Source organism: Furipterus horrens, unplaced genomic scaffold (assembly GCF_987537825.1).
Source record: "Furipterus horrens unplaced genomic scaffold, mFurHor1.1.pri manual_scaffold_2, whole genome shotgun sequence".
NCBI lineage: Eukaryota > Metazoa > Chordata > Mammalia > Chiroptera > Furipteridae > Furipterus > Furipterus horrens.
This window is the reverse complement of record NW_028327172.1, coordinates 11,541,844-11,569,664: the sequence shown is the minus strand read 5'-3', so window position 1 is coordinate 11,569,664 and position 27,821 is coordinate 11,541,844. Positions and strand designations below refer to the sequence as shown.

General features: G+C 55.9%; 3 protein-coding genes across 8 annotated transcripts; 1 reads left to right on the top strand and 2 right to left on the bottom strand.

Moving 5' to 3' along the window:
* Nucleotides 1–307: 307 nt before the first annotated feature.
* On the top strand, nucleotides 308–6,751 carry SLC39A13 (solute carrier family 39 member 13). Of its 4 annotated transcripts, none has more exons than XM_090261584.1 (10): nucleotides 308–383; nucleotides 1,833–2,141; nucleotides 3,741–3,854; nucleotides 4,142–4,266; nucleotides 4,654–4,758; nucleotides 4,868–4,957; nucleotides 5,680–5,730; nucleotides 6,033–6,165; nucleotides 6,344–6,443; nucleotides 6,545–6,751. In XM_090261584.1, the coding sequence occupies exons 2-10, from the start codon at nucleotides 1,841–1,843 to the stop codon at nucleotides 6,618–6,620; spliced, it is 1,095 nt and encodes a 364-aa protein (XP_090117710.1). In that variant the 5' UTR covers nucleotides 308–383; nucleotides 1,833–1,840; the 3' UTR covers nucleotides 6,621–6,751. The 4 variants fall into 4 exon arrangements, with proteins under 4 accessions (XP_090117710.1, XP_090117727.1, XP_090117719.1 ...); XM_090261601.1 differs by having other exon boundaries at nucleotides 6,033–6,161; nucleotides 6,545–6,608; XM_090261593.1 differs by lacking the exon at nucleotides 4,654–4,758.
* Nucleotides 6,752–9,240: 2,489 nt separating this feature from the next.
* Nucleotides 9,241–15,465, bottom strand: PSMC3 (proteasome 26S subunit, ATPase 3). The gene is made up of 12 exons (XM_090261570.1): nucleotides 15,237–15,465; nucleotides 14,952–15,035; nucleotides 14,262–14,387; nucleotides 13,734–13,838; nucleotides 13,557–13,619; nucleotides 13,252–13,389; nucleotides 12,668–12,811; nucleotides 12,428–12,576; nucleotides 11,428–11,524; nucleotides 10,519–10,664; nucleotides 9,601–9,682; nucleotides 9,241–9,425 (listed from the first exon to the last, which is right to left on the bottom strand). Exons 1-12 carry the CDS (start codon nucleotides 15,309–15,311, stop codon nucleotides 9,315–9,317), a joined length of 1,320 nt encoding a protein of 439 aa, XP_090117696.1. The 5' UTR covers nucleotides 15,312–15,465; the 3' UTR covers nucleotides 9,241–9,314.
* A 2,736-nt stretch (nucleotides 15,466–18,201) lies between these two features.
* RAPSN (receptor associated protein of the synapse) lies at nucleotides 18,202–27,675 on the bottom strand. 3 transcript variants are annotated; one of them, XM_090261539.1, is made up of 8 exons: nucleotides 27,269–27,675; nucleotides 26,397–26,735; nucleotides 21,667–21,825; nucleotides 21,022–21,120; nucleotides 20,824–20,946; nucleotides 20,281–20,334; nucleotides 18,959–19,158; nucleotides 18,202–18,527 (listed from the first exon to the last, which is right to left on the bottom strand). In XM_090261539.1, exons 1-8 carry the CDS (start codon nucleotides 27,458–27,460, stop codon nucleotides 18,455–18,457), a joined length of 1,239 nt encoding a protein of 412 aa, XP_090117665.1. In that variant the 5' UTR covers nucleotides 27,461–27,675; the 3' UTR covers nucleotides 18,202–18,454. The 3 variants fall into 3 exon arrangements, with proteins under 3 accessions (XP_090117665.1, XP_090117682.1, XP_090117673.1); XM_090261547.1 differs by lacking the exon at nucleotides 18,202–18,527 and adding an exon at nucleotides 18,537–18,610; XM_090261556.1 differs by lacking the exon at nucleotides 26,397–26,735.
* Nucleotides 27,676–27,821: the final 146 nt, after the last annotated feature.

The following is a 27,821-nucleotide window of genomic DNA, read 5'->3' as shown; positions in this document are numbered from 1 at the left end:
CCGCCCAGCGGCTCGCGGTCCCTGCGGAGCCGCCGCCTCTGCCCGGCCCTCCCGGGCTGAGCGTGGTACCCACGGTTTCCCCACTTCCGCCTGGCCCTCCTCGCCGATCCCCTGGCCGGGCCCCAGCGGAAGTGCGCTGGGCGCCCGGATCCCCCATGGCCGCGAAACGGAAGCGCTCCCGGACGGCCACTCCCCACAACACGGCGGCGCGCGGCGCGTCGGGTTCCGGACAGGTCCCGTGTGACGTGGCCGCGCACGGGGGGCGGCTCCGGGCTGGGGGCCGGGCTGCAGGGCCGGGCGGGGCAGACCTGGGGCGGGGCGCGGCGCCGCAGCTGGATGGCCGGGGACGTCCGGAGCGCCGCCGCCGCTGCCGCCGCTGCACGGTGAGTGACCGCCGGACCCTCCGGGCCCGCGCCTTGGGCGGGATGGACCCGGCGATACCCCCGACCCCGGCCCGCCTCGCCCCGGGCCGCCCCGGGCCTCTCCAGACCTCGGAGTTAAACTTCCTTGCGCTCTTCTCTCCAGTAGCCCACACGTCGCTCCCCATCTCTCCCTTGCTCTCCCCCTCCTCGTCCGTCTCTCCCACTGTCTCTAGCTCTCTCTCTCTTGGTTTCTTCCTTCCCGCTCTTCTCTGACTCCGCACCCTCTTCCCCCCTCCCAAACCTGCGGTCCCCTCACCTTTACGTGACCCGCCTTGGCCTCCACGCGCGCCCTGGCCCTGGCCCGCCTTTGGTCCCCAGTGGAGCCCAGCGAATTCCATCAGGGTCTCCCGTTCGAGCCTGGAGATCCTGAACGCGGGCGTCTTTTCCGCCGCCAGAGGCAGCTGCTTTCCCTCCGTCCTACCTCTAGCAGCAGATGAGGAAACTGAGGCAGGGACAGCCCCAGCTCAAGGACACAGCCAGCACAAGGCGGGGCAGACCACATTGAAACCTCATGCCCGAGTTTCCAGACTGAACTTCTCCCTTGATTGATTCACATCCTGGTCCTGTGATGGGTGACCAGCTGGGTACATTCCTGCTGCCCAGAGCTGTGGGCCTCCCACAGCGTCAGGAGGGCTTTCTGCTTCCCCCATGCCGGGCACATACACCGGCATTATCAGGCTCATCTGATGTGCACAACTGTGGGAACGAGTCAGTCTCCATCCTCAGAGAAGGAAACTGAGGTTCAGGGAGCGGGCTGCAGGGACCTGCCCGCAGTCTAACCACTGTGAGTGCGGAGCACAGAGTTAGTGGCCGTGCTTTGAGCATTTGTGAGGCAGCTACTAACTGAAGGCTCCTTTCTCTTCAGTCCCACCTCTTGTCTGTCTCTGTGCTCCGAGGACTCTGGGCTTGTTTCCTAGGAAGACGCTCTAATGGTCCTGTCCTTGCTCAGCTGCTTGGCTTCCCCACCTGCGCCTCCTAAAGTTGCCCCCATCAAGCTGGATAGCACCAGCCTCAGTCCCTGGGATGTGCTCACCAGGGCGCATCCTGGCGGCAAAAGCTCCCCTGGCAGCCAGAGACACCCGGCTGGGCCGGGCCTGCCTGCCGGTGGCTGAGGGGAACCCAGCCAGCGCCTCACCCTGTCATTAGGGAAAGTTTAGCCGCAGGCAGACAGGCTGACACACAGTCTGAAACTGCTCCGAAGGAAAAAACGTGTGATCCTCTGAGAGTGGAGAAGCAGAAACCCTCTGCTCTGTGCGCCCACCATGTGGACGCCCAGGGGCCCTGGGCCAGGCAAGCAGGAGGGTAGACGCCATGGCACGTGGGGGGCCGGGAAGGTTAAGATGCCGTATTTCATAAGCAGGTGCTCGGCCAAGGGTGGCAGCTCACATAAGTGGCCTTTGTGTTTTTCAGCACCTGGCATGCCTGGATGTCCCTACTCTGGCTTCGGCATGGCGGGCCAAAGGCTCCTGTTCCTTGCTGCTGTTGCCCTGGAGCTCCTGGGAAGGGCTGGGGGTTCCCAGCAGGCCCTCCGGAACCGGGGGGCCGCAGCGGCCTGTCGCTTAGACAACAAGGAAAGCGAGTCCTGGGGGGCTCTGCTGAGCGGGGAGAGGCTGGATACCTGGATCTGCTCCCTCCTGGGCTCACTTATGGTGGGACTCAGCGGGGTCTTCCCGTTACTGGTCATTCCCCTGGAGATGGGGACCACGCTGCGCTCAGAAGGTGGGTGACCCTCCTCTGGCGCTTTGGGGCAGCCGGCAGCGTGGGCAGCACGCTGCTCTCCCACGCAGAGCTGGGTCTCACATCCTGGCTCATGGGGTGACGGAGGTGGAGGGCGAGGGCAGAAGACAATTTCTCACTTTGGTCCCGTGAGACCAGGGTGCACCATGCTGATTTGTGCATTCATGTGTGCGTTTTTTATCCTAAAAGAATAACTGTCAACAAGCATTCATCGAGAAGCATTATAGATAGTGGTTAGAGACATGGATGCCAGCGTGCCTGGGTTCAGATCTCAGCTGGGCCACATACCAGCTGGGTGCCATTGAGCAAGTTAATTAACTTCACTCTGCCTCAGGCTCCCAATGTTAAACATGGGGATGGCAGGAGTATCTGCCCCGTAGGTGCTATTGTGACAGTTAAATGAACCCCTGTCGGTAAAGCACTGCCTGGTGCGCGGAAAGCGGAGTGTTTGCGGGCCCTGTGCCAGGTGTGAGGTTGCAGTGGCCAGTGACGCACTGCCTCTCCCTTCGGTCTCTGTTCACAGTGCAAAGAGCTCTTGCACCAAAAGCCCCTGGGCCAGCCTTACCCGCAGACACATGAGAGGCTGGTCGCAGGCTGCCCCTGGGGAGGGGTACAGGCACGGGTGGGGGCTTTTCCTTGGCTGCCCTTTCGTATGATCTGCACGTACTGTCTGTCCACAATTGACATGCTGTAATAAAAAGCTGCTAGAAATACAGGTGCCTTTCGCCACCACCCAAGAGTATGACACAGTAAGCATGGACCACGGGCCCTGGAATCTTTGAAACGAGGGCCCCAGGCGCTTGCACTCCCCTGTTTGCTGGGCTGTGGGCTGCTGCCAAGGCTGTGAATGGAGAGCTCCTGGGGCCCTGCTGTCATGCCTGTGCATCAACTCGGTCCATCCCCTGTGACCTGTGAGGTCTGTGTAGGGAGGACTTGGATTATTAGCTCCATTTTGCACACGGGGAAGCACAGGCACAGAGAGGTTCTTTGACCATCCTGAGGTCACACAGCCTAGAGGCAGCAGCTTCCCCTGGGATATTTGCTACCCCACCCCCATGCTGCTTCTGCCCTCTGGGGCTCAGTTTCTTTCAAACCAGGAGTTTGGCACTTCCAACTCTGGGTGCTGCAGGTTGGCAAAAGTCCCCAAATCTCTGTTACTTTTCTGAGAGTAGCAGTGGTTGAGAAAAGAACATTCCCACTTAAGAAGTTCTTGCTATGTGTATTGTCACTGAATTCCCACAAGATCCGTATCAGATAGGTACAATTATCCCTAGTTTACAGAAGGGGAAACTGAGTCCCAGCTGTACTCTGCCCCAGGTCACCCGCTGGTGGGGTGAGGAGCTGGGACCTTAGCCCTGAGGCAGTAGTGGCTCCACCGTGCAGGTCATGGTGTATTCCTGTGGAGCACCCAGCCTTTGCTGGGTCTGGGGGCGGGGGCCGAAGGAGGGCAGCAGGCCCTGTCCAGCCTTTTAGAGGCTTACATTCTGGCTGGGGCAACACAAAGAGCCTAGTACACTGCACGGGGAGGCGGTCGGGCCAGGGGCCCTGCCCTCAGCCCCCGGCCCCGCCTCTGCCTTGCAGCTGGGGCCCGGCGCCTGAAGCAGCTGCTCAGCTTTGCCCTGGGGGGGCTGCTGGGCAACGTGTTTCTCCACCTGCTGCCTGAGGCCTGGGCCTACACGTGCAGCTCCAGCCTTGGTGAGTGAGGTCACAGGCTAGGGGCGGGAGGGGGGCGGCTGGGGGGAGCTGGGCCCCATACCCAGTGATGACCTAAGCCCTGCCTGCTCCGCCGGATGACCGGGAGAGGGGTTCTGGGCCTCTGGCAGGGGACTGATCCTGTCCCTGGGGCAGTCCCTGGGGCCCCACTGCCCCACCAGCCAGTCCTGGCCCCCTGCCCCTGCCCCTGCCCTGGACTAGGTCCCATTCCAAACAGCCCCCTTTCTGTGGCCCTGGCTTGGCCTGGCCTGTCAGTGCTGCCCCTGCAGGTGGTGAGGGACAGAGCCTGCAGCAGCAGCAGCAGCTGGGGCTGTGGGTCATTGCTGGCTTCCTGACCTTCCTGGCTTTGGAGAAGATGTTCCTGGACAGCAAGGAGCAGGAGGGGACCAACCAGGTGAGCCCTAAACTCTAGCACCTAGATACCTCAGCCTCTGTTTTGTGGTGGTGCCAGGTCGTGGAGGCTTGGGTTCTGAGCGGAACCCAGAAAAAGAGGGTCTCTCGGCCTTTCCTTGGGACCTCTGGGAGGCTGGGACAGCTTGTTTGGGAGGATCTGGGGTGTGACGGCCTCAGCGCCCGCTGGGGCTTGTTCTCATAGACTGAGCGACAGCAGTGCGGGCGGTGGTCTTTTGAGTTTGGAGGCCCCCATCTGATCGAGCAACAGAGAAGTCTAGCCAAGCCAAAGGGAGTTCCCTGTCTGTTTCTCCACCTCTCCCCTTCTGTGTCCACCCTGGCCAAGTGGGGGGCATCTAATGTCACTTCTCCCTCCTTCTCCTGGCCCTAGGCCCCCCGCAAAGACCCCGTTGCTGCTGCCGTGCTCAATGGAGGCCACACTCTGGCCCAGCCGGCTGCAGAGCCCGGCCTGGGTGCCGTGGTCCGGAGCATCAAAGTGAGTGGCCCGCTCAGGGCCCCCTCGTCCTGCAGCCGCCCCACCCCGAGTGGCTGGCCGAGCTCACCCCTGCCCGCCCTGCTCAGCCGCTTTCTGTCCCCTCTCGCAGGTCAGCGGCTATCTGAACCTGTTGGCCAACACCATAGACAACTTCACGCATGGGCTGGCCGTGGCCGCCAGCTTCCTTGTGAGCAAGAAGGTGAGTGGCGGCGGGGGCGGGAGGGACCCAGGCAGTTCCGGTGGCAGTGACGACGCTTGTGCTGACCAGTTGGCTCTACCTCCAAAATAGGCCTGCAGCCCATCACCTCTTGCCCCCCACATCAGCAGCACTCTCACCTGAGCCCCCCGTCCTCCCTGCTGCTCTCCTGGACACGGCCTTCTTTTGTCCCCAGCCACTGGTCTGTTCTCCTTGCTGCGAACACCGCTTGTCGGGATCACGTGCCTCTGCCAGGCTGCTTCTAGATGCTTCTCCCCCACCTTCCTCTGCCCTCGCTGCCTACTTTTGAACACCCAAGCTCTTTCCTCCTTCATGGCCCCCACCTCACGCTGTGCTATCTGCCTGAATGTCCTTCCTCCTACTCTGAACGGTTGGCTCCTCGGCCTTTAGGCCTTGGCTTAAATGCACTTTCTCGAGGAGGCCTTTGCTGACCTAATTAGGCCACATTATTCATGCCCATGGCACCCGGGCCTTACTGTCCCCCGCAGCAGCTGTCACAGTGTGTGATCACACGGTTCTCTGTGTTTACTCAGTCCTGGCCTCCTTCCTCCTGAGTGTAAGCTTCATGAGGACAGGCTGATTGTTGCTGGGTTTCTAGTCCCCAAACGGGGGCCAGCCAGAGCAGAGCAAGTGTTGGCAGACTGAGTGCACGAGTGGGTGCCCTGGCCCTCGGCACAGACCCCCACAGACTCCCCTTCCTGCAGATTGGGCTCCTGACCACCATGGCCATCCTCCTGCACGAGATCCCGCATGAGGTGAGTTCCAGAGGGTCCCATGGTCAGCTTTGGGGGCCTGGAGCTGGGGAGGGGGGACTGCCTTGCAGTGGCAGGCCCGGGGGCTGGACTGAGGAGGCCTGGAGCTGCTCAGCCCTTCAGGTGGCAGCCACCCTTGGCTGTCTCCAGCCTCCTCAGGCATGGGGTCCCAGCTAAGGGGGTGTGAGCTGGTGGGGGTAGGAGGCAGCAGAAGGCCCTTGCAGGGGTCTCAGTGTGTCTGTACCTGAGTCGCTCAGGGGCTCTGGTTCTGCTGGGGCCGAGTGATCATCTGGACCTTCCCTCAGGTGGGCGACTTTGCCATCCTGCTCCGGGCCGGCTTTGACCGATGGAGCGCAGCCAAGCTTCAGCTCTCAACGGCACTGGGGGGCCTGCTGGGGGCTTGCTTCGCCATCTGTACACAGTCCCCCAAGGGAGTAGGTACGGGCATGGTGGGTGGTGGCAGGCAGGTGGCGGTCAGCAGAGGGGCCCCATCAAGGGCACACCTGCTCCACCCGATATCCAGGCTGGGCTGTGCCCCTGGTTCCACCCTGTGGGAGGGGGCGGGATGCATAGGGCTCCCTGGGCCCCCAGCCAGTCCGGCTCTCTCCCGCTGCAGAGGAGACTGTGGCCTGGATACTGCCCTTCACCTCTGGCGGCTTCCTCTACATTGCCCTGGTGAACGTGCTGCCCGACCTCTTGGAGGAAGATGACCCATGGTGAGTGACCCACTGGGACTGCCACTCGTGGGGCCCTTGAAGGCTCTTCCCCTCCCCCTCACCCGGTGCCACCCCCTGAGCGCTGGCCCCTCCCCCCACAGGCACTCCCTGCAGCAGGTGCTTCTCCTCTGCACGGGGATCGTGGTGATGGTGCTGTTCTCGCTCTTCGTGGAGTAGCTGTCCCCGACGTCCCACCCCCACAGAGCAATAAGACTCGGATTTACTCTGGCCGTGTGTGAGGCAGAGGGCGAGTCTGTGAGAGCCGGCGAGCCTGACAGCCCGGAGGATGGTGTGTGTGGTGTGCACGTGTGAACGTGTGTGCGAGACTGACACTGTGATCCCTCCTGCGCCTGCCCCCAGCCACACTGTGCTCCTCCCTCCTCGCCACCCTGTCACCTTGCACCTCCCCGAGTGAGCAGTGAGGAAGTAGCAGCACTGGGCCCAAGCAGAGGCCTCTCCCCACCAGGACCCCAAGGGGAGTAAGGGCAGCCCACGCCCCAGGCTGCAGGGAACCCCAAAGCTGTCCCCTGCTGGGACATCCTAGGTCCCTGATTGAGAGTAAACCCCTCTCTCTGCTCATGCATCCAGCCCTGGGCAGGCGTCGGGGTGACCTCTCTGCTGCATCCATCGTCGTGGCCCTTCCTTTGCCAGCTCTAAGGCCAAAGAAAGGAGGGACAGGTGCTCTGGCAGACCCCAGCCCCACTCAGCATTGACAGTCCTACCCCTCCCCGCACGGAGCCGGGAGACGCTTTCAGAGACCTTTCTCCCCGATTGCCGCCCTGGGCCAGCTCCTGTCCCCCAGTGAAGGCTCCCTGGCAGCACCAGTAGCCCTTGCCATCTCCAGCTGCCAAACGGCAGCCTGCAGGGCCGCCAGCAGCTCTGGGCCAGCTCAGGGCCCAGGCGGATATTCTAGGGGCAGGAAGAGTGGTTCATGGCTGCCCCTCCCTGCTGGGCCCCTTTTCCCGCCCTACTGCGAGTTCCTAAGGGGGGTGGTGAGGGCTCCATGCAGTCAGCATTCAGGAATGTGCCGCGGGAGAATGCTGAAGCCATAATCCCCAGCTATTTCCCTTGGCTGGCGCCCAGGTACTCAGCTGGCCCACCTCACAGCCAGGCCCAGCTCTGCTGCTCAACTGTGGACGTTCTCGGAAGTGGCCATCAAGAAGGTCTGAATGGTTTTACAGCAGTTTTGCTGTGGTTCCGTTCGTATCTGTAAATACCTGTTCTATATATAAGATGCAAATAAATATTATACACAAAGTCGCTACCTCTGTTCTGCACACCATCATCCACGGTTGAACAGGGCTTTTCTGGGCGCCTGGGCGCCAACCAGGTTGGTAGCTCCATGGCCCCAGCTGCTGGCCGCCTGCCCGTCTCCAGTGACCCCCCCACCCCCTTCCACCCTTCTGTTACCTTTGCAGTGCTTCATGGAACGGGAGAGCATTCCGTTTCCCTGGCTTGGCTCGTCAGCTTTTTGTTCCCCCCACCCCCCACAATAAGCCTGGCACCGTGCGCTTGGCCCACAGCACCCCCAAGGGTGGTGTCATTGTATAGACCTGAGCCAGTGGCCTTTTCTCCCCCTTCCCCTGAGTAAGTCAGCGAAGGGGGCTCCATCCACAAAGGCATCTCCAGGTTTAGCCTCAATGAAATAATTTTTCATTAAAAAGAAAGGGAAAAAACGATAGATTCTTATTCTAAACCCCACACCCTTCACCTTTGAATGGGCCAAGTGTAAGGACAGGAGCAGGCACTGGGGGGGCGCTGCTTCCCCACAGAAGGGGAAGTGTAGTCCCACCCACTCTTTCCAAGGCAGCCAGGACAGCCTCCAGGGGCCTGTGGCGGACGGCAGCATGTCTGCGCAGCGTCAGTCTGGTCCAGGGGCTGGGGAGCCCCAATGGCTGCTCCCTCAGCCTGGCTGAGCCACTCTTTTCAGCAGAAAGCATCTGCTGCACCTGACTGACCTGTCAAGGTAGGAACCCAGGGCTCTGGCCAGCCCCCACCGTCCCCTCGGCAGCGCTGGGGCTCCTGCGTCAAGTCTCGGGCGGTGCCTGCAGGTTTACTAGGAAGATGTGGCCCAGTGGGTGCCCCAGCTGCTTGTTGGGGGGACTACAGGAGTGGGGCGGCTGAGCCCAGGGCGGGGGCAGAACCAGCACGTCAGAGTTGGGCCAGGGCTTCTCTGGCACGGGGCGGGGGTCAGTGGGATTGCCATTACTTCAGGAGGCCGTTCTGGGGGACTCGCACAGGACACGCGGCCTGATGGCAAGCAGGGCTGAGGGCAGAACCTTGCTGATGAACACAGCACTGCGAAAGGTTCGGCCTACAAAGGCGCTCACAGGGGATCTTGTTTAAGGTTCACTTCTCAGCAGGAGGGAAAGGCCAGAACAGCTAAGGGCGCCTGTGGAGGAACAGGAGCTCGGGGGCCGGGAAACGAAGGAGGCTTTACCAGGAAGCAAGGCCAAGGGCCAGAGCACCAGAATTCAGAAGCGGAGAGGCTGGCTCTGCTTAGGACCTTCAGTCTAGAACTGCAGCGCCACAGCCTCTGAAGCTCAGCGAGCTGGGGCAGGGAGTGCGGCGAGGGGGTCTGGAGGACAACGGCGGGAGAGGCCAGGAGACTACAGACCGCAGCTGCACCACAGGGTCACACACCGCCCCCCCGCCGCCCTCCCAGGGCCTGGGCTTGACAACTGGATTGGGGCCCACAGCTGTCTTGAGCTTCCAGGCAGCAGCCCGTGGGGCAGGGTTCTTGTGGGAACACCCCTACTCTTCCACTCAAGAGGCCAGAGAAGGTGAGACAGACAGGTGGCAGGGACCTAAAACCATCTTTTATTAAGCACTTTAACCAGCAAGAGACCAGGGAGGGGTGGTGGGCAACCCCTAGGCGTAGTACTGCAAGTTGGCTTTCTTCTTGGCCTGCACCTCCAGGATGCCCTCCATGTAGTCCTCGTGGGTGAGCTCCGTGGCACCCCTGCGTAGTGCGATCATGCCCTGCACGCGGGACAGACAAGCTCTAGGGTGCCTCCCCACCCCCCTGGCCTGGCTCCCAGGGGCCCCAGCCTTCTTCGCCTCTTCTCCTCAGCAGTCCCCACTGGCCAAGCAACGCTGCCCTGTCCAGGGAAGGGAGCATGACCTACCCACTCACCCCCATCACCCCACCACTCACCGCCTCCACACACACGGCCTTGCATTGGGCCCCGTTGAAATCATCCGTGCAGCGGGCCAGCTCCTCGTAGTTCACATCGGGACTGTGGGAGGACAAATGCCACAGGGCTGTTACGTGGGGGGGGGACACAGTGGGAGCAGACGTGCTCCCACGCAGCCTCGTCAAGTCAGCTCGCCCTGTGACTGCAGCCAAGTCCCTTCCCTACTGTGCCCTGCTCTCTTCTTGGTGCAAGCTGAAGGGAGGGCGAGGGACAGCCACAGCAGGTCAGACCAGGTTATTTCTGTGTCTCAAGCTCTAGCCTCCTGGAACGCTGTACCTGAGACCCCAGGGACTGACGCAGGCTGAGACGGGAGCAGGAGGGTGTGGAGGCAAGGAAGGCCACCTGCCCTTCTCCTGAGTAGGGCAGGCCCTGCACCGGCATGCTGCTGCCACTCACTGCGCTCACGTGCCAAGCACGGGGCTTGGTGCTGCCATAACCCCCTGAGGGCGGTGCCACTATCCCTAAGTCCCAGATAAGAAAGCTGAGGCTACAGAGGTTATGCCACCTGCTGAAGGTCAGAGAGATCTGAACCCAGGTCCATCTGGCCCCTAGCTGGATCCCCCCTGGACCACGTTGGGCTGCACCCATCTGCTGGGGTCAGGGAGGCCGGGAAACTGAGGGCCTCTGGCTTGCGGGCCTTCCAGTCGTGGGGAAGGAGGGGAGCGGGTGGATTCTAAGCAGCAGAGCAGCCAGAACTAGAGTCTGGGTTTCAACAAGACTCAGCCCCAGGCGCCTGGGGAGAAACAGAGGCCACTGTGTGTGAATGGGCTTCGGGAGCGGCTGGGCGGAGGCCTGGGGCAGCTCAGCAGGAAGGGGAGACAGGACGCTCTGCGGCTGCCCCGTCAGGGCCCTGCGCCTGTGCACGAGTCCTTGCTCACCTGACGTTCATTTTTCGGGAATGGATCTGCATGATTCTGGCCCGGGCCTCCTCATTGGGCATGGGGAACTCAATCTTGCGGTCCAGGCGGCCTGAGCGGAGCAAGGCAGGGTCCAGGATGTCCACCCTGTTGGTGGCTGCGATTACCTGAGCAAGGGAAGCAGCGGCAACTTGAATTGAGGAGAAAGGGATTCACAGACAGGCAACAGTCGTGGCCACAACAGGCAGAAAGACAGCCCAGGGCCCAGGGGAAAGGGCAGGGGATGGTCAAGGCAGACCTCAATTCCTATTCTCTTGGGTTGGCCAAAAAGTTCATTTGGCTTTTTTTCATTAGGAAGGCTCTAGTAGCCCTTAGTTGTCTTTAACTTTATTCAAAACAATTCTGTTACACTGTATTGTGACAGCTATCATATCAATGTGCATTTAAAAAATACTTATCAAAATTGGTGTATTTTTTTGTAGCCATTTTAATACTGAAAATAAGCAACATTTTTGGCATATTATGCTTTATTATTTAAGAAAGGTAAAAACAACTGAAATGCAAAACATGATTTGTGCAGTGCATGGAGAAGGTGCTATGACTGATCAAACGTGTTAAAGGTGGTTTGAGAAATTTCATGCTGGAGAGTTCTCGCTGGATGATGTTCCATGGTCACGTAGACCAGCTGAAGTTGACAGCGATCAAATCAAGACACTGACAACAATCAACGTTATACCACGTGGGAGATAGCTGTCATACTCAAAATATCCAAATTAATAAAGCTATTGGTAAAAATGAAAAATGTGTCCTTTGTTTTATGGAAAAAACCATATGGACGTACTGGCCAACTCAATAGCTATTAACAGCAAGGTGACTGAAAAGGCCCATGTCCTTCACCCTTAACAACACCGCATCTTCGACAACACTCACCTTTACTTGGGTGTTGGGCTGGAACCCATCCAGCTGGTTCAGAAGCTCCAGCATTGTCCTCTGGACCTCCCGGTCCCCAGCCTTCTCACTGTCAAAGCTGAGGGACACAGGAGGCCCAAGAGACCGGTGAGGCCACAGTTTGGAAAGAGACCTCCGCTCCTTCTCCACCCACCAGAAGCCTAGCCCAGCCTGTCCAGGGTAGGGAAATGTCTCGCTCAACTTGGGGCCCCCAGCCCAGGGACTAGCACAGAACAGGTGTGACTGCTGACTGGAACCTGCAGAGACCAGAGAGGCTGCTGGGATCAGGTGCCGAGCTGAGGATAAAATGTGAGCAAAACCACCCACTGCCTGGACTAGCGCCCTGATGAGTGTGCCATTGCGAACTGAGCTAAGCTTAGAAATACAGCGATCCAGCTCAGGCTTGGAGCATAATGGGGGCTCAGGCAGGTACCCCCGAGGAAGTGTCCCTCAGCTGAGATCTGAAGGCCGAAAGCACATCAGCTAGGCAACCAATCACGGGAGAGGGGAAAAGGAAAAGCACATTCTGGGGAGGAAACAGGTGCAAAATCTCTTCTACCGCAGAGCCAGAGTGGGCCTGCAGGCTGAGGGGGCACTGGAGAGAGTCCGGGGGAGACAGAGGCAGGGGCAGAAACAGCATGGGGCCGGAGGGGAGCAGGGAGAGCCACATAGGGGCCTTGCAGGCCACGGGAAGCCCGAGCATTTACCCCCCAGGAGCAAAGGGGAGGCCCAGGAAGAGTATGAGTAGGATCCATTTGTGTGAGGGGCTGTATGAGTGACGTGACCAGGTTTTGTAAATGACGTGCCGCCAGCTGTGAGGAGAATGGAAGGTCGGGGGGAAGATAAGACGCAGAGAAGCTAGTGAGAAGAGAATTTAGGAAGCAGAACAACAGAAGTAGAGCTGCATCATCCCAGGAAAGGGGACGGGGTGGGATAGTAGGATTTAGAACAACCCCCTTGGTGGCACTCAGCACCCCATTACCGCTTGGTGCCAATGGCATCCAGCTCATCGATGAAGATGATGGACGGCGCTTTCTCCTTGGCCAGGGCAAAGGCGTCCCGGACCAGCTTGGCACCATCCCCGATGAACATCTGCACCAGCTGGGGGCCAGCTAGCTTCAGGAAGGTGGCCTGGGTGTGGTGGGAATGGGGGTGATGAGCACCTCCGGGCCCATGTGCTCAGCTCTGCCCGTTTCCTCACCACCCTTCCCAAAACACTCACCTTGGTCTGTGCGGCACAGGCCCGGGCCAGCAGGGTCTTCCCTGTACCCGGGGGCCCGTACATCAGCACACCCTTTGGAGGCTGGATCCCCAGGTTCTCAAACTTCTCCTTGTGGTTCATTGGCAGGACAATGGCCTCCACCAGCTGCCAGGAAGAAGTCCTGGGTGAGGAGAGTGATGCCTGGAGGGCCCCTATAGCCCAACCTTTAATGGTTTCAACCCCAATCTGTAACCCTCCTATTCCAGTTCAGGGATACTGCTTTCTCCTTCTCACACATATCAAGAGAACACAGAACGCTCACTCCCACCAAGGCTGACGATGGTCCCTCCAGGAACAGCAGGATGTGGTGGAAATATAGTGAGCCTGAGTTCTAGTCCGGGCTCTGACTGGCCTTAACCTTCTATGACCCTAAGCAAGTCACTCATCTCTCTGGATCTGTCTCCTAGACTGTCACATGGCATCCTTCTTGCCTCTCTAGGATGCTGTAAGGATAAGAGCTACATCAGGGGGAAGGGCCCTGGTCAGTGAAGCAGAGAAACACAAAAGGCTGGCGAGGCTGTCAGTGGCTGTCACACCACCCTCACCTCCTGAATTTGCTTGTCCAAGCCCCCGATGTCACTGTATTGTTCTGTGGGCCTCTCGTCCACCTCCATGGCCTTCACCCGTGAGTCGTACTCTGTGGGTAGAGTCTCCAGGATCAGATAGGAGTCTTTGTTCACACCCTGGGGACACAGACAAAGCCTTCAGATTCATCCCAGCTCAAGGCCTAACTGGCTGAGTGGCAGGTGTCTGCAGAGCAGAGAGAATGGATGATATGGGCAACACACCCAAGAGCAAGCAGACAGGATGTGACTTGTGGGGCTCTCCCCGGGCTCAGAACCCCACTCACCACCAAGTCTCCCGGCTTCAGTTTCTCAGCATCCACCAACCCAATCACAGGCAGGAAGTATGTCTGCAGGGAAGATTCCAGAAGCAGCCTCAGTTATCGCTCTCATACGACTCCCTAATCCTTTCCAGCACGCACCCCTCACCCTCCTCAGTTTTCCTCCTGCTGAGCCGGCCTCACCTGCCGGGTAGAGGTTTTGATCACTGCACACTTGCCCTTCCTCTGGGAGTCCAGGTCAATGTTGGCGCCATCCTCCTCTTGGTCATTGGGATCAACATCCAACAGCTGGAAAGGGAAAAAGCTTAGCTGAAGAGGCCCCCAGAGGCAGGTGCTTCCTGGGCTGAGACACTCCCAGCACAGGACTGGCCGACCATCCCTGCCCCTCACTGCTCGGACTGGCCCTGAGCTCAGCAAGTGTAGCTGATAAACCATGGTACCGATAAGATCTCAGTTTAGGTGACGCTTCTCTGCACAGAATTCACCTACCCCCGTGGAAAAATAACCAGTAGAAAAGAAGACGTGAAGCGTCTGACCTTTTCTGGCCCTGTATATCCCCCTAGAAATGCACACTAGGAAGGGGAGCCTCAGAGGAGTACCCTGATATTCCATTTGGGCCTCGTAACTTCACCCACTCTTTCCCCAGCGGCCCACCACAAGCTGTCTCCGAGCCCCGCTAACGCCTCTCTTCCCCTCCACATACACACACACCTCGATGACGTTGGAGACGAGGTACGGCAGGGTCTTGTTCACTTTGATTTTCTCACTGTTCTCTTTGATCTTGTCCTTCATGGCCTGGAGTTCGTGGGTAACTCGTAACACTTCGCTCTTCATAATCTGGGAAGGAGACAAGGGGAAGCACGTGTTCTGCCTCGGCTCAGTTTACCTCAGCGCCTTCTAATGGGAGAAGCCCAGGCTGCCCAAGGGACCCTCCGGCACCCCGGCACCCGGCTCTCAGGCTCCCTGAACGCTGGGTCGGACTAGGTCCACATCCCATAGAAGTCAAAGCAGGAGGCCCATCTGGAGGCCTCCTGGTGACAAAGTTGTAGAAGAGGGACAAGAGCAGGACTTCGGGCCAAACAAACAGAGGTTTTAGTTCCTGCCTTTAATTAAGGATGGGTAGTTCAAAATAAAAACTTTCTGAGCCTCTGTTTTCTCATCTGTAAAAGGAAGGTTTCCTAAAGGAAGGATTTTCTGAAGGACTACTTAAAGCCCTCGTTGGGAAAGGCAGTCTGATGGTTTTTCCTCTCAGGGCTGGTCTCGCAGCACCCTGCCCCTCTTCTGGTTCCCCTTAAGGCTTAGTTTTCTTTTCTGTTCTTCTGGTCCAAGGACGAAGCCGCGGTCCCCATGGCTCCCCCAGGGAGGAAGCTGGGACCACCCTGGCCTGCCGTGTACGCCCACCTTGATTTCACTGTCCAGCAGACGTGTGCGCTGGATAATCTCTTCTGTGGACATCTTGAGTACCTCCTCCCCAATTCCATCTTGCTGTTAAAAAAAAAAAATTATTTTTAAACGAGGGCAAGTATCAGCTTTCTCCAAACCCCACTCACAGCCTCAGTTTCCCTGCCCATAAGACTAGAATGAAGAAGTCGGCCTCAACTCTAGGACCGGGTCAGACCCCCCTCCCGCCAAGGTGGTCTCCCCTCTGGCATGGGCTCTGGGAGCCCCAGCTCTCCCAGCCCGTACCTCAGCTTCGTCCCACACGGTCGCCATCTTCTCCTGCCGAGTCACCGGAGTTTCGAGTTTCGGCAGCAGATTCATTTCCCGAGGAAAAGGTCGAAGATCGGACTGGGCAGAAACCGTGACATAAAATTAGTGCTATCTTCCTTAACACCAGCTCTTGACTAGTAATAGACCTCTTTCTTCAAGTCCTGACTCTAGCCGATTTAGCTCCGGCCGCGTTGTCGCAGCGAATCTGCTCCTCCAGTTCAAAAGATGACGCGCGGGCTACAGGATCCATCCTCATGTCTCCGGAAACGTTCCCGCCCTCGTCCTGTTTATGTTGTGCTATTGGTCGGTGAGCACAGAGGGCGGGGCATGGGTATATAATCCTAAGGGGCGGGCGAAAGGCGAGAGCCGCGGAGCCCCTTGGGAAATGTAGTCTTAGTTTGGCCCGTAACTGAATGGGCACTTTCGAAGGTGTTGATTCAACCTGAGTCTGACCCATTTAGGAATTACGGGATTCACACAATGGTTCTGCCTATCCAAACCACAAATAACATACGCCAGCCGTGTCAAACGAAAAAAAGAAAAAAGAAGGTCATGACACCTCAGGCAGCATTTAAAAAATTATTTATTAAAGTATAAGCTGGCCACCCAGGGTTCCCTGAGAAAATTCTTAACCAGTTTTAAAGAGACATCACTGCTGCTACTAACTTCGGAGCGGGTGTCACAGATCCGCCCACGTGGGAAGAGCTCAACCGGCAATCAGATTACAACTAAAAATTAAAAACTAAACGTCACGTCTGTAATCGTTTCTTTTCATCTCACCGACTCGGGCAGGTAGGTCTCTTTGGATCATATGAGGCTCATTCGTTCAATCCGTGTCCTCTGCTCTGGAGGATCTCCTTATGACTTTGAGGTGAGGCCCAGGACCCCCCTAAAGTGAACTTCGTGTAAGCCATGTAGCTTATATTGTAAGTCAAACCATCACAGATAGCCCCTACACTTGGTGAAAGTCTGTCCCGAGCGTTCCTTGGTATGCAGTCGCAGGCATTTCATTTGCAGCTGCCTCCTTAGGCGGACAAAGCACCCTTGCGGGTAAACAGCCTGTACTCGCTCCGACCTCCTAACAGCCCGTTGCCGGTCAGGACTATAACTGTTTTTCAATAGTGATCTAGCTTGCATTACCCTGAGTACATTTACTTATTTGATCAATCCCCGCTATGGAGCCAATTTCTCATTGTCGCTTCTTTCCATGCCTGGATTCCTCTTCCTGCTCTCTTGGTTCTAATGCCCCACACCCAGACCCCATTCATTCTCCTCAAGCTCTGACACCTTCCACCTGACCTCCCTTTGCTTGGCGGCCTCCTTACCTTGCCTAGGCCCCATAGGCCCATGCCAGGCTGCCCCTCCTTGCCCAGCTTGGTGCCCTGCGCTGGGCTGCACCATGTGGGTGCCCTCCTCACTTTGCTCAGGCTGAGGTTCCCCATGCCAGGCCTTTTTCCTCCAGGGGGTCCTCACCACCTTGCTCTGGCTCTGATGTACCACACCACTGCCCTGTGTGAAGGTGCTCTCCTCAGGCTCCACTCCCGACCACCCATCTGCATGGAGGTCCTCCTCACCTCGCTGGGCTCCAATTCCCAGCACCAGGCCTTGCCCTCCCTGAGCTCCTTTCTCATGCTCCTTGGGCTCTGACACCCCAGGATGACACACCCATATGTATGGGCACCCTTCTCTCTCTGTACAGGTCCTTCCCACACTGGGGCTTCCTGTTAGGTAGCCGAGGTGGCTAAGAAAGGACCCGGAGCCAGAAAAGTCCAATTAAGGGCTTTTATGAGGAGGGAGACACTGCAATCAGGCAGGCTGGGTCTGAACAGACTGCAGCACCAAGGGAAGGGGTAGAGGGATTTTTAAGGGTAAGGAATAGACCCCGAGGGGGCGTGAGTCACCCTGCTGGTCGGTTCCAGACATCCAGGGTGTAGGTGTTTGCAAAACAACAATGTCCTCCGATTAGGGACGGATGCCAGGAGATTCATGGTCCTAGTTTCCAGGAAATGCTCAAGGGAGAGGGGGAGGGGCAATGGGGGGGTAACCCTCTTTGTTTCAGGACAGGCAGTGGGTCAAGTCCTCCAAGTCGCAGTACATTCTAACACTTCCCTGCTGCAGCACCTCCTCCTACTGCTTGGGTTCCAACGCCCCAGCCAGGCCACCCCTCCCCATGGATGCCTGTCTTGCTCTGTCCCACCTAATGGTTTTAGGACTGAAGAGAAGGGAAGGGAACGAAGATGAGGAAGAGGCACACTGCTATATTCTTTTTTGTCCCAAAGCACTCATCCCTCTTGTAATAGTCCACTAGTTTTTGCCATTACTTTTGCAATAACAAAATAACAGAGAATGAGCAGCTTAAAAAAGAGAAATTTATTTCCTCACAGTTCTGGTGGCTGGAAAGTCCAAGATCAGAGTGCTGGAAAATTCGGTTCCTGGTGAAGGCTCTGTCCCTGGCTTGCAGATAGATGTCCTCTTACTGTGTCCACATGTGATCTTTTCTCTGTGCATCATGGAGAGAGAAAGCTCTCTGGTGCCTCTTCCTCCTCTTAGAAGTACACCCATCTAATGGATTAGGGCCCCATCCTTATGACCTCATATAACCTTAATTACCTCCTTAAAGGCCTTATCTTTTCATACAGTCCTGGTTGGGGGTTAGGGCTCCAACATGAACTTTGGAGGACACGATTCAATCCATAACATCTTTTTAACAGACTTTCTATGTTGCTTGATTATTATGCTTCTGTTTATCACATCCTCCTACCCACCCTGCATGTCAGCAGCTCCTCCGCACACGGATCTTTGTCTTTGGCTCACTGGCATCCCAGAACCTGGAAGGGCAGCTGGAGACACGCACACATATGTACAGAGGGATGCTTATGTCTGGGGAGGCTCACATGGGGAGCTTCACCCCCACTCTCCCCCACCCCCTTGGGCAGGGAAAGTCAGAATCGCTGGGACCAGGTACAAACGGTTTATTTTTCTATAAAGAGCAAAGTACAAAGAAGTGGGGAGGGCAGTGGGGCCTTGAGGAGCAGCAGGGGGCAGGCCCCAGGCCCTGGCAGAGGCCCGAAGAGGCTCTGGTCACTTTCCCAGGAGTAAATGGGCGTCCTAGTCGTGGCCAGTCAGGGGTCTCCAGCGTGATGGTGGAGTAGGAGCAGGGCAGGTGGGGCGGAAGCCCATGGTTGCTGACCAAGTCACACGAAGCCAGGCTTCATGGATGAGCGGCGGCAGTTGGGGCAGCTCCGTGTCCCATTGTTCTGCAGGCACCTTGGGAGGCAAAGGGCTCTCTGTCCACTCACTGAGCCTGTCTTTCCATCCTGAGCCAGGGCCTCTCTCTCCTCCCCTCCTCTCTGCAGGGGCATGGGGGGGGGGGGTGTCAAGGGAAGGAGATGGTCCCCGGGCTCCTGCCTGCAGCCCCACTTGCCCAGTGCACTGGCCTAGAAGGGGTGCACTTCCAGGTGTCTGAATGCCATGACCTTTCAGGGGCCTCTCTGAATTCTTTTCGGGGAGAATGAGCGTAAGCATGGCCACCTCATAGGACTGCTGGGAGGGTTCAATGCGTTAATAGGCTTTGAGGAGCACTTGGGATGCAGAAAGCACTATCTAAGCGCCTGTGGTTAGTAGTAGCATTGTGATTAGGCCCGAGAGCACAGGAAGAGGCTAGCGTGGCCCCTACCCTGGCCAGCAGGAGCCCTCACCGGAGGTGGAAGATGTGGGAGCAGGGCAGGGCCTGCAGCCGGCTGTTCCTCTCGCCTATGGACTCCCCGCACAGGCCGCAGTAGAGCTCCGTCTCCTCCACGCACTCGTGGAAGCGCACCACGTGGGCGCGCAGCTCCCGCTGCTGCCCCTTGCTGCGGTAGATGCTCTCGCTCAGGCAGTGCAGCTTCAGCTGGCTCAGCTGGGCCAGCGGAGGGGACAAGACCAGGTCAGTGCCGGTGAGCGGCTGTCCTGCTTCCCTCCCAGAGGGGTTGCCGGGCAGTCAGGTCACACAGGGTCCAGCCCTGGGCACATTCCTGCCTGGCTGGTGGACCTAAGAAAAACGTCCTGCGCTCTCTGGGCCTTGCTTTCCCCTCACGCAAAATGAGGGGGTGGTGAGGTCAGTGTTTTCCATCTCTAGAGCCCGCTGGGATCCCCATGTTTTTGAAGGTTTTATTGTCCAAACCTGCTGCATTGACTCCATAATAATTGTTTTCTTGTTTTCATTAGTTAACTATAGCAGAGCTTGTTAGCCTTTCTGATCAGCCCTAGATACTTGGCTAAACCCGTGTGGCTATGAACCAAGCCAAAGGCACACTTACTTGGCATTTTAGTTGGACTGTTACCTGATCCCAGAGAAATGAACATCTTCTAGAAGACTTTGAGAAACACTAAGCCTGTTTTCACTATTTAAAGGTTTGGGTACAATTATTAAATTTGGAGAGGCCATGTATCTTTGGAGTTGACAGGCCTGTTACCAGGTAGTGGGCCCTTGAGTAGCTCCGATCCTTGCTTTTCTCATCTGTAAAATGGGGCTCACTATACCCACTTTGCAGGGAGACAGTGAAGACTGCAAGTGATACCTACAAGAGCCCTGCAGTGCCATCTCTCAGTGAGCGGAGGCTACTGTTAGGAGTTTTAATGGCTCCGAGGCCCTGACTGGTGTGGCTCAGCGGGTGGGGCACTGCCCCGCAAAGCGAAAGGTCAGGGCACATACCTGGGTTGTGGGTTCAGTTCCAGGTCGGGGTGTGTACGAGAGGCAACCAATCGATGTTTCTCTCCCTCTCTTTCTCCCCCCCGCCAAAAGTAAATAAATAAAATCTTGAAAAGACGAAGAAGGTTCTGAGGATTTCTGATATTCTCTGAGCTATGGAATTCTTGTCCAGCCCTTCAAAACACTTTGGTGGGAGAGAAACAGCCGGGGTCTAGGGATGGCTGGGGCAACTCCTAGAGATCGGGAAGGACTCAGAGGGCCCTTTCCACCCACCCGAGGTCCCACCTTGGACTCTTGAGTCCAGACCCAGGAGACGAAATCAGGTCTGACCTTGTTTCCCACCTCCTCGGCCAGGTCCTGGGCTCTCTCAATGGCATCCAGAGCCTGGAAGGTGAGCACAGGCCAGGGCTGTGGACAGAGCTGTCCGACAGAGGCCTTGGCTCATGGGAAAGGAAGGGGTAGGGATGGGTGGGCGCAGGGAGGGTGACATGGTCAGGCAGCCGCCCCCTGTGCGAAGGCAGCAGGAAGAGACTGGGGTACAGTGGCAAGAGCTGTGTGGGCACATTACCTCCTGCCTCAGTTTACTCAGATACAGAAGGGGGAAAATACTTCTGTCTTGCAGGGTGTTGTGAAATCACGGGAAGAAGCTAAAGCACCCTGAGTTCAAACCCCAGCTCTGGCCCTTTACTAGCTGAGTGACTGGACAACACGTGGACCTCTCTGAGCCGGGAAAATGACTTGGGATGCCGGGATCGGGGTGGGGCTGATACTACACAAAGTGTCTGAAAGGGTCCTGCCCAGCACCATACACACAGGTTGTTGGCTGGGAGCACTGGGAGAGCGGGGGGCAGTTAGGACGGGACCCAGCCTCACCTTGTCCAGCACCTTCTTGGCCACCCAGCATTTGGCCACGCCCAGCAGCACCTGCACCTGCCCCAGGCGGTTTCCGATTTCGGTCATGATGCTCATGGCAGAGTCATACCTGGGGAAGGCTGTCTGCACAGCCGGTGGGAGGTGGGGTCAGGCGGGGCCAGGCCTGCAACCCCCACCCCTGCATCCCGGTGACCTCACCTCCAGGTCCCCACGGCTCCGGTGGATGTCAGCAAAGCAGAGCAGGCAGAGTGCCTGGAGTGGCCGGTCACCATGCTGCAGTGCAATCTTCATGGACTCCTGTGAGGGAAGCCCATCACTCAGGCCTGCCCATCTGCCCCACCACGGGGGCCCCCCACCCTGTGGGCTCCTCCGGCGGGCAGCCCAGGGATCACCAACATCCTCAGAGCCCAATACACCAATCATGGTTCTCAGGCCCCACACACCAAGCCAGTGGGGTCTCACAGCACCCAGCAAAGTAGAAATTGAGGCTCAGAAGGCAGAAATGACTCCATCAGGGTCACCTGGATAGGAAGGGGCAAAGCTAGGATTTGAACCCAGGTCGATGGAGCTTGAGAGACTGTCTCTCTTCCTACTTAAAGTTTCCCACAGAGGATGTGTGACGGGGAGCAGAGAGAAGCTCCCTCCTCTGAGAATGGACCAGAAGTGGGTGAGACTTGGGGCGGGGTAAACATGCCTTGTTCAGGGGCTTGGCTCTAGAGAGGCTGGACAAGGCATAAGACCTGGGGCCTCAGTGGGCTGATCTGGAAGGGGGTGGCGCCCACCTGCTCTGGGCCCCAGACCCTGGCACAAGCCCCCACCTGTCCCCCTTCCCTGCTGCCCCACCTCACAACAGTCCATGGCACTGCCCAGGTGGCCCAGCAGGCGATAGGCCACAGCCATGTGGTACTGGCTCATGGCCCGGTACTTGAGGCTCCAGCCTTTGCCATAGTCATTGACGAGCTCTGCGGCCTTGCAGGGGAAGAACAGGGCTTTCTCGTAGTCCTGCAGGAACACAGGGAGGGGATGGGGTAGGAGGGGGCACACTGATGTCAGGAGTGCCCCTGAGTGGAGGGCGGTATGCTCTGGCTCCTCTGGCAGCCCGAGGCCCATGGCCCCACCAGGTGTCGATCCATTCTTTCTGGAATCCAGGGAAAGAGTGATCCAGGCAGAGGGAACAGCCAGTGCAAAGGAGTGGGCTCCATGAACACAGGGATTTCCACCTGGTTTGCTGATGGTGGATAATAACCCACTGCTCAGTTCGTGGCACTTAGTAGATGCACAATAAATATTGGTTGGATGAATGAATGAGAAGGCAAGAAAATGCAGCTGGCTTCCCCGGTGGGCCCCTTGGCTTCCAAGACACACGGAAGGGTGGGGGCGGGGGGAGACCAGAGCCCCACCCCCACCCCACTCGGGGTTGCCTCCTGTACCCAGCAGCAGCTGCTCCTGAAGGCTCCGTGACTGATGGCCACGGCTCAGAGAACATGGGAACAGACTCGCTGAGGTACTGAAATCATTCTCTCATCCTTTCTCCTCAATCCTCCAAACGCCCTTTCTACCTACCCCTTCTGAGCTGACGACCTCGCCTCACACTCCATGGGGAAAATGGGAGAAAATCAGAGAGAAGTTCCATTAAGCAGTTTATCCACCAGATCCGCCCATTGGGCCCCTCTGCCTCCCTCCTGCTGCTGTGGAGGAGGGCTCCCTTCTCCCACCCAACATGAGGAGCAAATCCCATCAGCATTTCTCACCTCATTTAAAATAGAAGAACAAAAATCAAAACCCAGCAATCTCCTTTGACCTCATGCGGGCTTTGGCTACAGCCCTGTTTCTGTTCATTCTCCTAAAAACCTATCTGCTCTTTCCCGGAATATCTAACAAGCACCTCTGAGTTAATATGACCAAAAGAGAACTCTCAATAACCCCAACAGAAGTCTGTTTCTAACAAATTTTGTTATGTACTTTTTAATTTGAAGCCATGTAAATATTCTATAGTTTAAAAAAAATAAATCTAATTTTTAAAAACCCTAAAAATAGAAAATAATAGAAATGTCACCTTAACTGCATATTATTATTATATATTATGATTATAATAGAATTGTTATATAATATATTAATGTTACATATAATATAATGCAATATAAAATATTACGATGCAATATATTATATTGCATTATATTAATACTATATTAGTTACACCACACAGGAAAAAGTTATTTCAGATTTCCTTCCTGTTCCTTTCTGCCCCCGTCCCTCAACCCACTTCTTTTTTCACAGGCATGCGTCTCCTCAGCTCTAAGGCAATGGGCAGCTGGCAGCTTATCCCAGGCTAATCCCCTGAACCTGTCCCCAAGGCCCCGTTTTCTCTGACTTCCCAGTGAGTAAGGCAGCCCAGCCTCGCCTCTCCTGTTGCTTCTTCTATGTCACTTCCTTGTTTCACTGTCCGCATAAATGCCTCTTCATAGTCAAAAAAAAAAAAAAAAAAAAAAAAAGAAAAGAAAAGAAAAGTTATTTTGAATGAACTCAGAACATATACTCGGACACTTCACCCAGCGTGGGATGGGTTATAAAGACAAAAAACAGCCAAGGAATCTTAAACTCCCTTCAGTCACTTTTTTAGTAATAATATTGGTATTATCTTTTGAAACTATGTTACATATGTTGTAGGATAAAATATTTAATTGTGTTGTTAGAAACCAAGATTTTCAGCCTAGGAGAAAAGAGAATCAAGTTTAAAGTAGGTAAAATCCTGAAACATTTTATTTGAATTGGAAGCATCACTATTCAACATCCTGGCAACTGAAAAGCTTTAGAAGCAACGATGAGCCAGTAGCAATGCGCGTGCTGAGAGCCCTCGGTTTCTCTTTAAATACCATTTCCTATTAAAAGGAACCCAGAGAAAAGGCTGCTTCCAGGTCTGAGGCAAGGAATACAGAAAATGAGCCCGGCACACTTTATTGTGCCAGGAAACAGAACATTTTCCAAGACTAAATGAACCTTGTCAAAGGACACTGGAGCCGTACTGCAGGGAATTCCACTGATTAAAGTCAAGATCATATGAACAGCAAGAGGAACAATGACTGCAATTGACTAAAGAATACTGACTATAAAGAAAATCTATGTTTTCATAATAATACTCCTAAAAGAGGAAGCAAACCAGTAAGTGTGACCATTAAAGGCAGCTGTCACATCAACTTATTATTCTGAAAGTGGTAATTAAAGGAAAAGGTAAAAGTATTTATCTCTGCCTTTCCTTTAGCACCTGTATTTCAAAGTAACCAACCTGCCCGGATGGATGAGGAGGATGGATGAGGAGCAGTTCTTCTGTAGAGAAAAATCCCAGCTAATAACTGTAGCAGGAATGAAAGAACTTGGAAATGGCCATTTTGTTAGCGTTCAAGTGAATGAATTGATCCAGAGGACAAACACCAGTGGATGCTAAAACCATTACGGTAAATGTCACTGCAGAACAGAGCGTTCCTGGGCCTGCGGTGCCAGCATCACCCTACAAGTTAACCTGCTGGTCATGAAAGGAAAGACGCAAATCCTAAAATGGAGGAACGAGGTAGTCACTCCCTCAGCCCCCAACGTGATGCAACACGAAGAACACAGCATTCTTCCCAAGAACGTGTCACCTGCCCTCGCTGGAGTGGCTCAGTGGATTGAGCACCGGACTGCGAACCAAAGGGTCACCTGTTTGATTCCCAGTCAGGGCACGTGCCTGGGTGGCGGGCCAGGTCCCCACGTGGGGGGCGCACAAAAGGCAACCACACATTGATGTTTCTCTCCTGCTCTTTCTCCCTCCCTTCCCTCTCTCTAAAAATCAATAAATAAAATCTTTAAAAAATAAAAGGCAAATATTATGTATTAAAAAAAAAAGAATGTATCACCTCAGTCTAACCAAGTCTTTATTGATGTGTTTGTTTATTTTTATTGACTTGAGAGGGAGAGAAACATCAGTTTGTTGCTCCCCCTATCCAAGCACCCATTGATTGGTTCCTGCCTGTGTCCTGACTGGGGACAGAACTCACAACCCTGGCATATTGGGATGATGCTCCCAACCACTGAGCCAGGGCCTAACCAAGTCATTATTTAAATTTGAGGTCAAAGGGAGGAAAAGAGATAAAGGAACAATCACTACAGGACTCCTGGAGGAAGCAATGAGACAATAATATGGAACATTCTACAAGGCTGTTATTCTGACTTCTTCAATAAATGATGGGAAACAAAAGGAGAGGATAGGAATTTTCCACCAAAAGATACTTAAGAGACATAATGTACAATTCCTGCTTGTGTTCCAATTCAAAGGAGCCAAGGGTAAAGGTGTGTTTCTAGGATAAGTACAGAAACTTAAGATAAATAAAGTGATCCATTATGTTGTATGTAATAATAGTATTGCGATTATGTAAGACAGTGTCCTTATATAAGACATGTCCTCTCTATTTTCTTCAGAGATGCAAAATACTAAACTACTTTGGGGTAAAATATCATGATATCTATAATTTTATATCAAACACTTCAGTTAAAAATATATAAATCAGGGATTAAGAAGTACAGACTGGCAGTTACAAAACAGTCACGGGGATGTAGAGGACAGCATAGGGAACATAATCAATAACTGTAATAACTATGTGTAGTGCAGGTGGGTACCAGGCTTATGGGGGGGATCGCTCCATGAGGTATATAAATGTCTAACCAGCATGCTGTATCCCTGAAACGAATATGATGTTGAATGTCAACTCTAATCGAAAAAAACGTTTTAAATGAACATAGAAAAACATGTACAGCGAATATGGCAAAATAGTAATAGTTGTTCACTCCAAGTGGATATGTGGAGACTCATTCCATTATCCTCTGGACTTTCCTGCACGGGTAATTTCCTCCATGCTGGCCTCCGTCCTTCCGGGAACACGCTAGGGCAGAGTTCTGCCTGAGCTGTTCCTTCTCTTTCACCCCTTCCCCAGACTTCTGCGTGGTGCCTTCCAACCTCCTGCTGTCTGAAACTGCAGCACCCTCCTCGGCCCCCCTCCCCCCTCCCCTGCTTTCCTTCCCCCTGAGAAGCACTTTCTAGCAGGCTATGTCATTGACTTACTCGTCAGGTTCGTCCTCTTTCTCCCCCAACTAGAGGGCAAGCGTCCCGAGGCCAGGGCTTGGCTGCTGCGCTCACTGCGGCACGATACCAAGTGCTCAACAGTTATTTGTTTGAAGGATGAATCCTTACAACATGCTGTACGGTCGGTGCTGCTCTCCCTCGTTATGTAGATACACCCGCCAAGGTTCAGAGAGGAGAGGTGCCGTGTCCGGGAGCACCGAGCAGGCACGTGGCAGAGCAGGTTCATGGCCTGTCCTCACACAGGAATCTCCCATTCCTCCCGAGAGGCAGACAGATCCAGGTGTGAATTCTGGCTCTGTCGTTCCTGACCCAGCCTTTACCTTCCTGGCTAGGTAAGAGTTTTCCCTCTGGGACTCTCTTCCCCCTTGTTCCTACCTAATGGGAGGACTGGACAAACGAGGTAATAATGCAAGGGGAGCCTGAGCCCACCATCGCCCTCCCTCGGGGGCCCCAGGCGCACCTTGACCTGGGCGTAGAAGCTGCCCAGGCTGCAGCAGACGCGGCACTCAAGCATGGCATCGTCGTTGTTGTGGGCATAGCGCAGGGCCTTCTCGAAGCTCTCCAGGGCCTTCTGGAAGAGGCTGAGGCCCAGGAAGGCATTGCCCATGCTCAGGCTGACCTGGCCTCCGAGCTGGGCGCCCGCCCTGGTGCCAGGCAGGCCGAGGCAGGTCTTGCAGTAGGAGATGGTCTTGTGAAACTCGCACAGCTTCTCGTTGCTGCGCGCCAGGTTCAGGTAGCCCTCCAGGAGGAAATTGGCATCCTCCAGCTCCCGCGCGGTGTCGATCTGCACCACAGCAAACTGCCCACGGGGGCGGTGGGCATGGGGCTGTCGGCCTGAGCCTCATGCTGGAGCCTCCACCCTGCTAAGCCTCTCAGCCCGAAGCTTCGGCCCCCGACTTTGCACGCTTAGCCTCAAATGCATTCTCTGCTCCCCACCATAGACGAGAAGCCTCCACCCTCCCAGCTGAGACCCAGAGCTTTCACCTTTCCTACCCCAGCCTAGATCTTCAGTTCCCACCACCCACCCACCAACAGCCTCAAACCTGGAGCCAGACCCCCTGCCCCAGATTCAGACTCCAAACCCCTAATAGGAAGGCTGGAACCTAAACTCCTGGCCTCAAGACCCCCTGAACCCTGAAGTTCAAGGCCACAGGCCCAAATCCCAAGCCAAGACTCTGCATCTAAGGCTCTGCCAGATCTGGGTTCAGAACCTCAGTCTTGGGCCGCTAGCTTGTGGGACTAGGGGAGCCTGAGGATGCGGAGGGAGCCCAGGAAGTGTGGGAGAAATCTGCTCTGCCCCACCCTCCCACACCAGCTGCAGGGCGCTCCCACCTTCAGCATCTCCTTGTAGCGGCCCATCTCCGAGTGGGCCGTGACCAGGCAGCCGAGCACGCGGAAGCGCCCCACGAGGTCCGAGCTCTTCTCCAGCACCTTCATCCACACCTGCAGCGCCTTCTCTGTCTGGTTAGACTGGTACAGCTGAAGCCCCTTCTCGATCTGCTGTTTGGTCTGGTCCTGCCCCATCCTCCCAGAGCCCCAGGTCCCGTGCAGACAGACCCTGGTGGCTCCCCGCCTCTAGGCTCTCATGGTGGGGGACACACAGTGCCAGCTGCCCACCGAGCCCCGGGAAGGAAAGCAGCACCAGGCAGGAGTCGAGTAGGGCCTGATGGAGCACGGGAGCCACCCTGGGAACAAAGCTGGTCCGGCCCCTGTCTGCAGCTGTCCCTGCCAGTTGGGGCCACGTGGCCACTGAGGAATGTCAGCCGCAAGGTCACAAGGGCCTCTGCAGTACCCACCCCCAAGCTGGGAGGTGGCTTCCCAGGGATGCTGGCACCCTGCCCCCTGGGCAGCCCCTTGGGTGACTCTTTTGCACCCCTGACCCTGA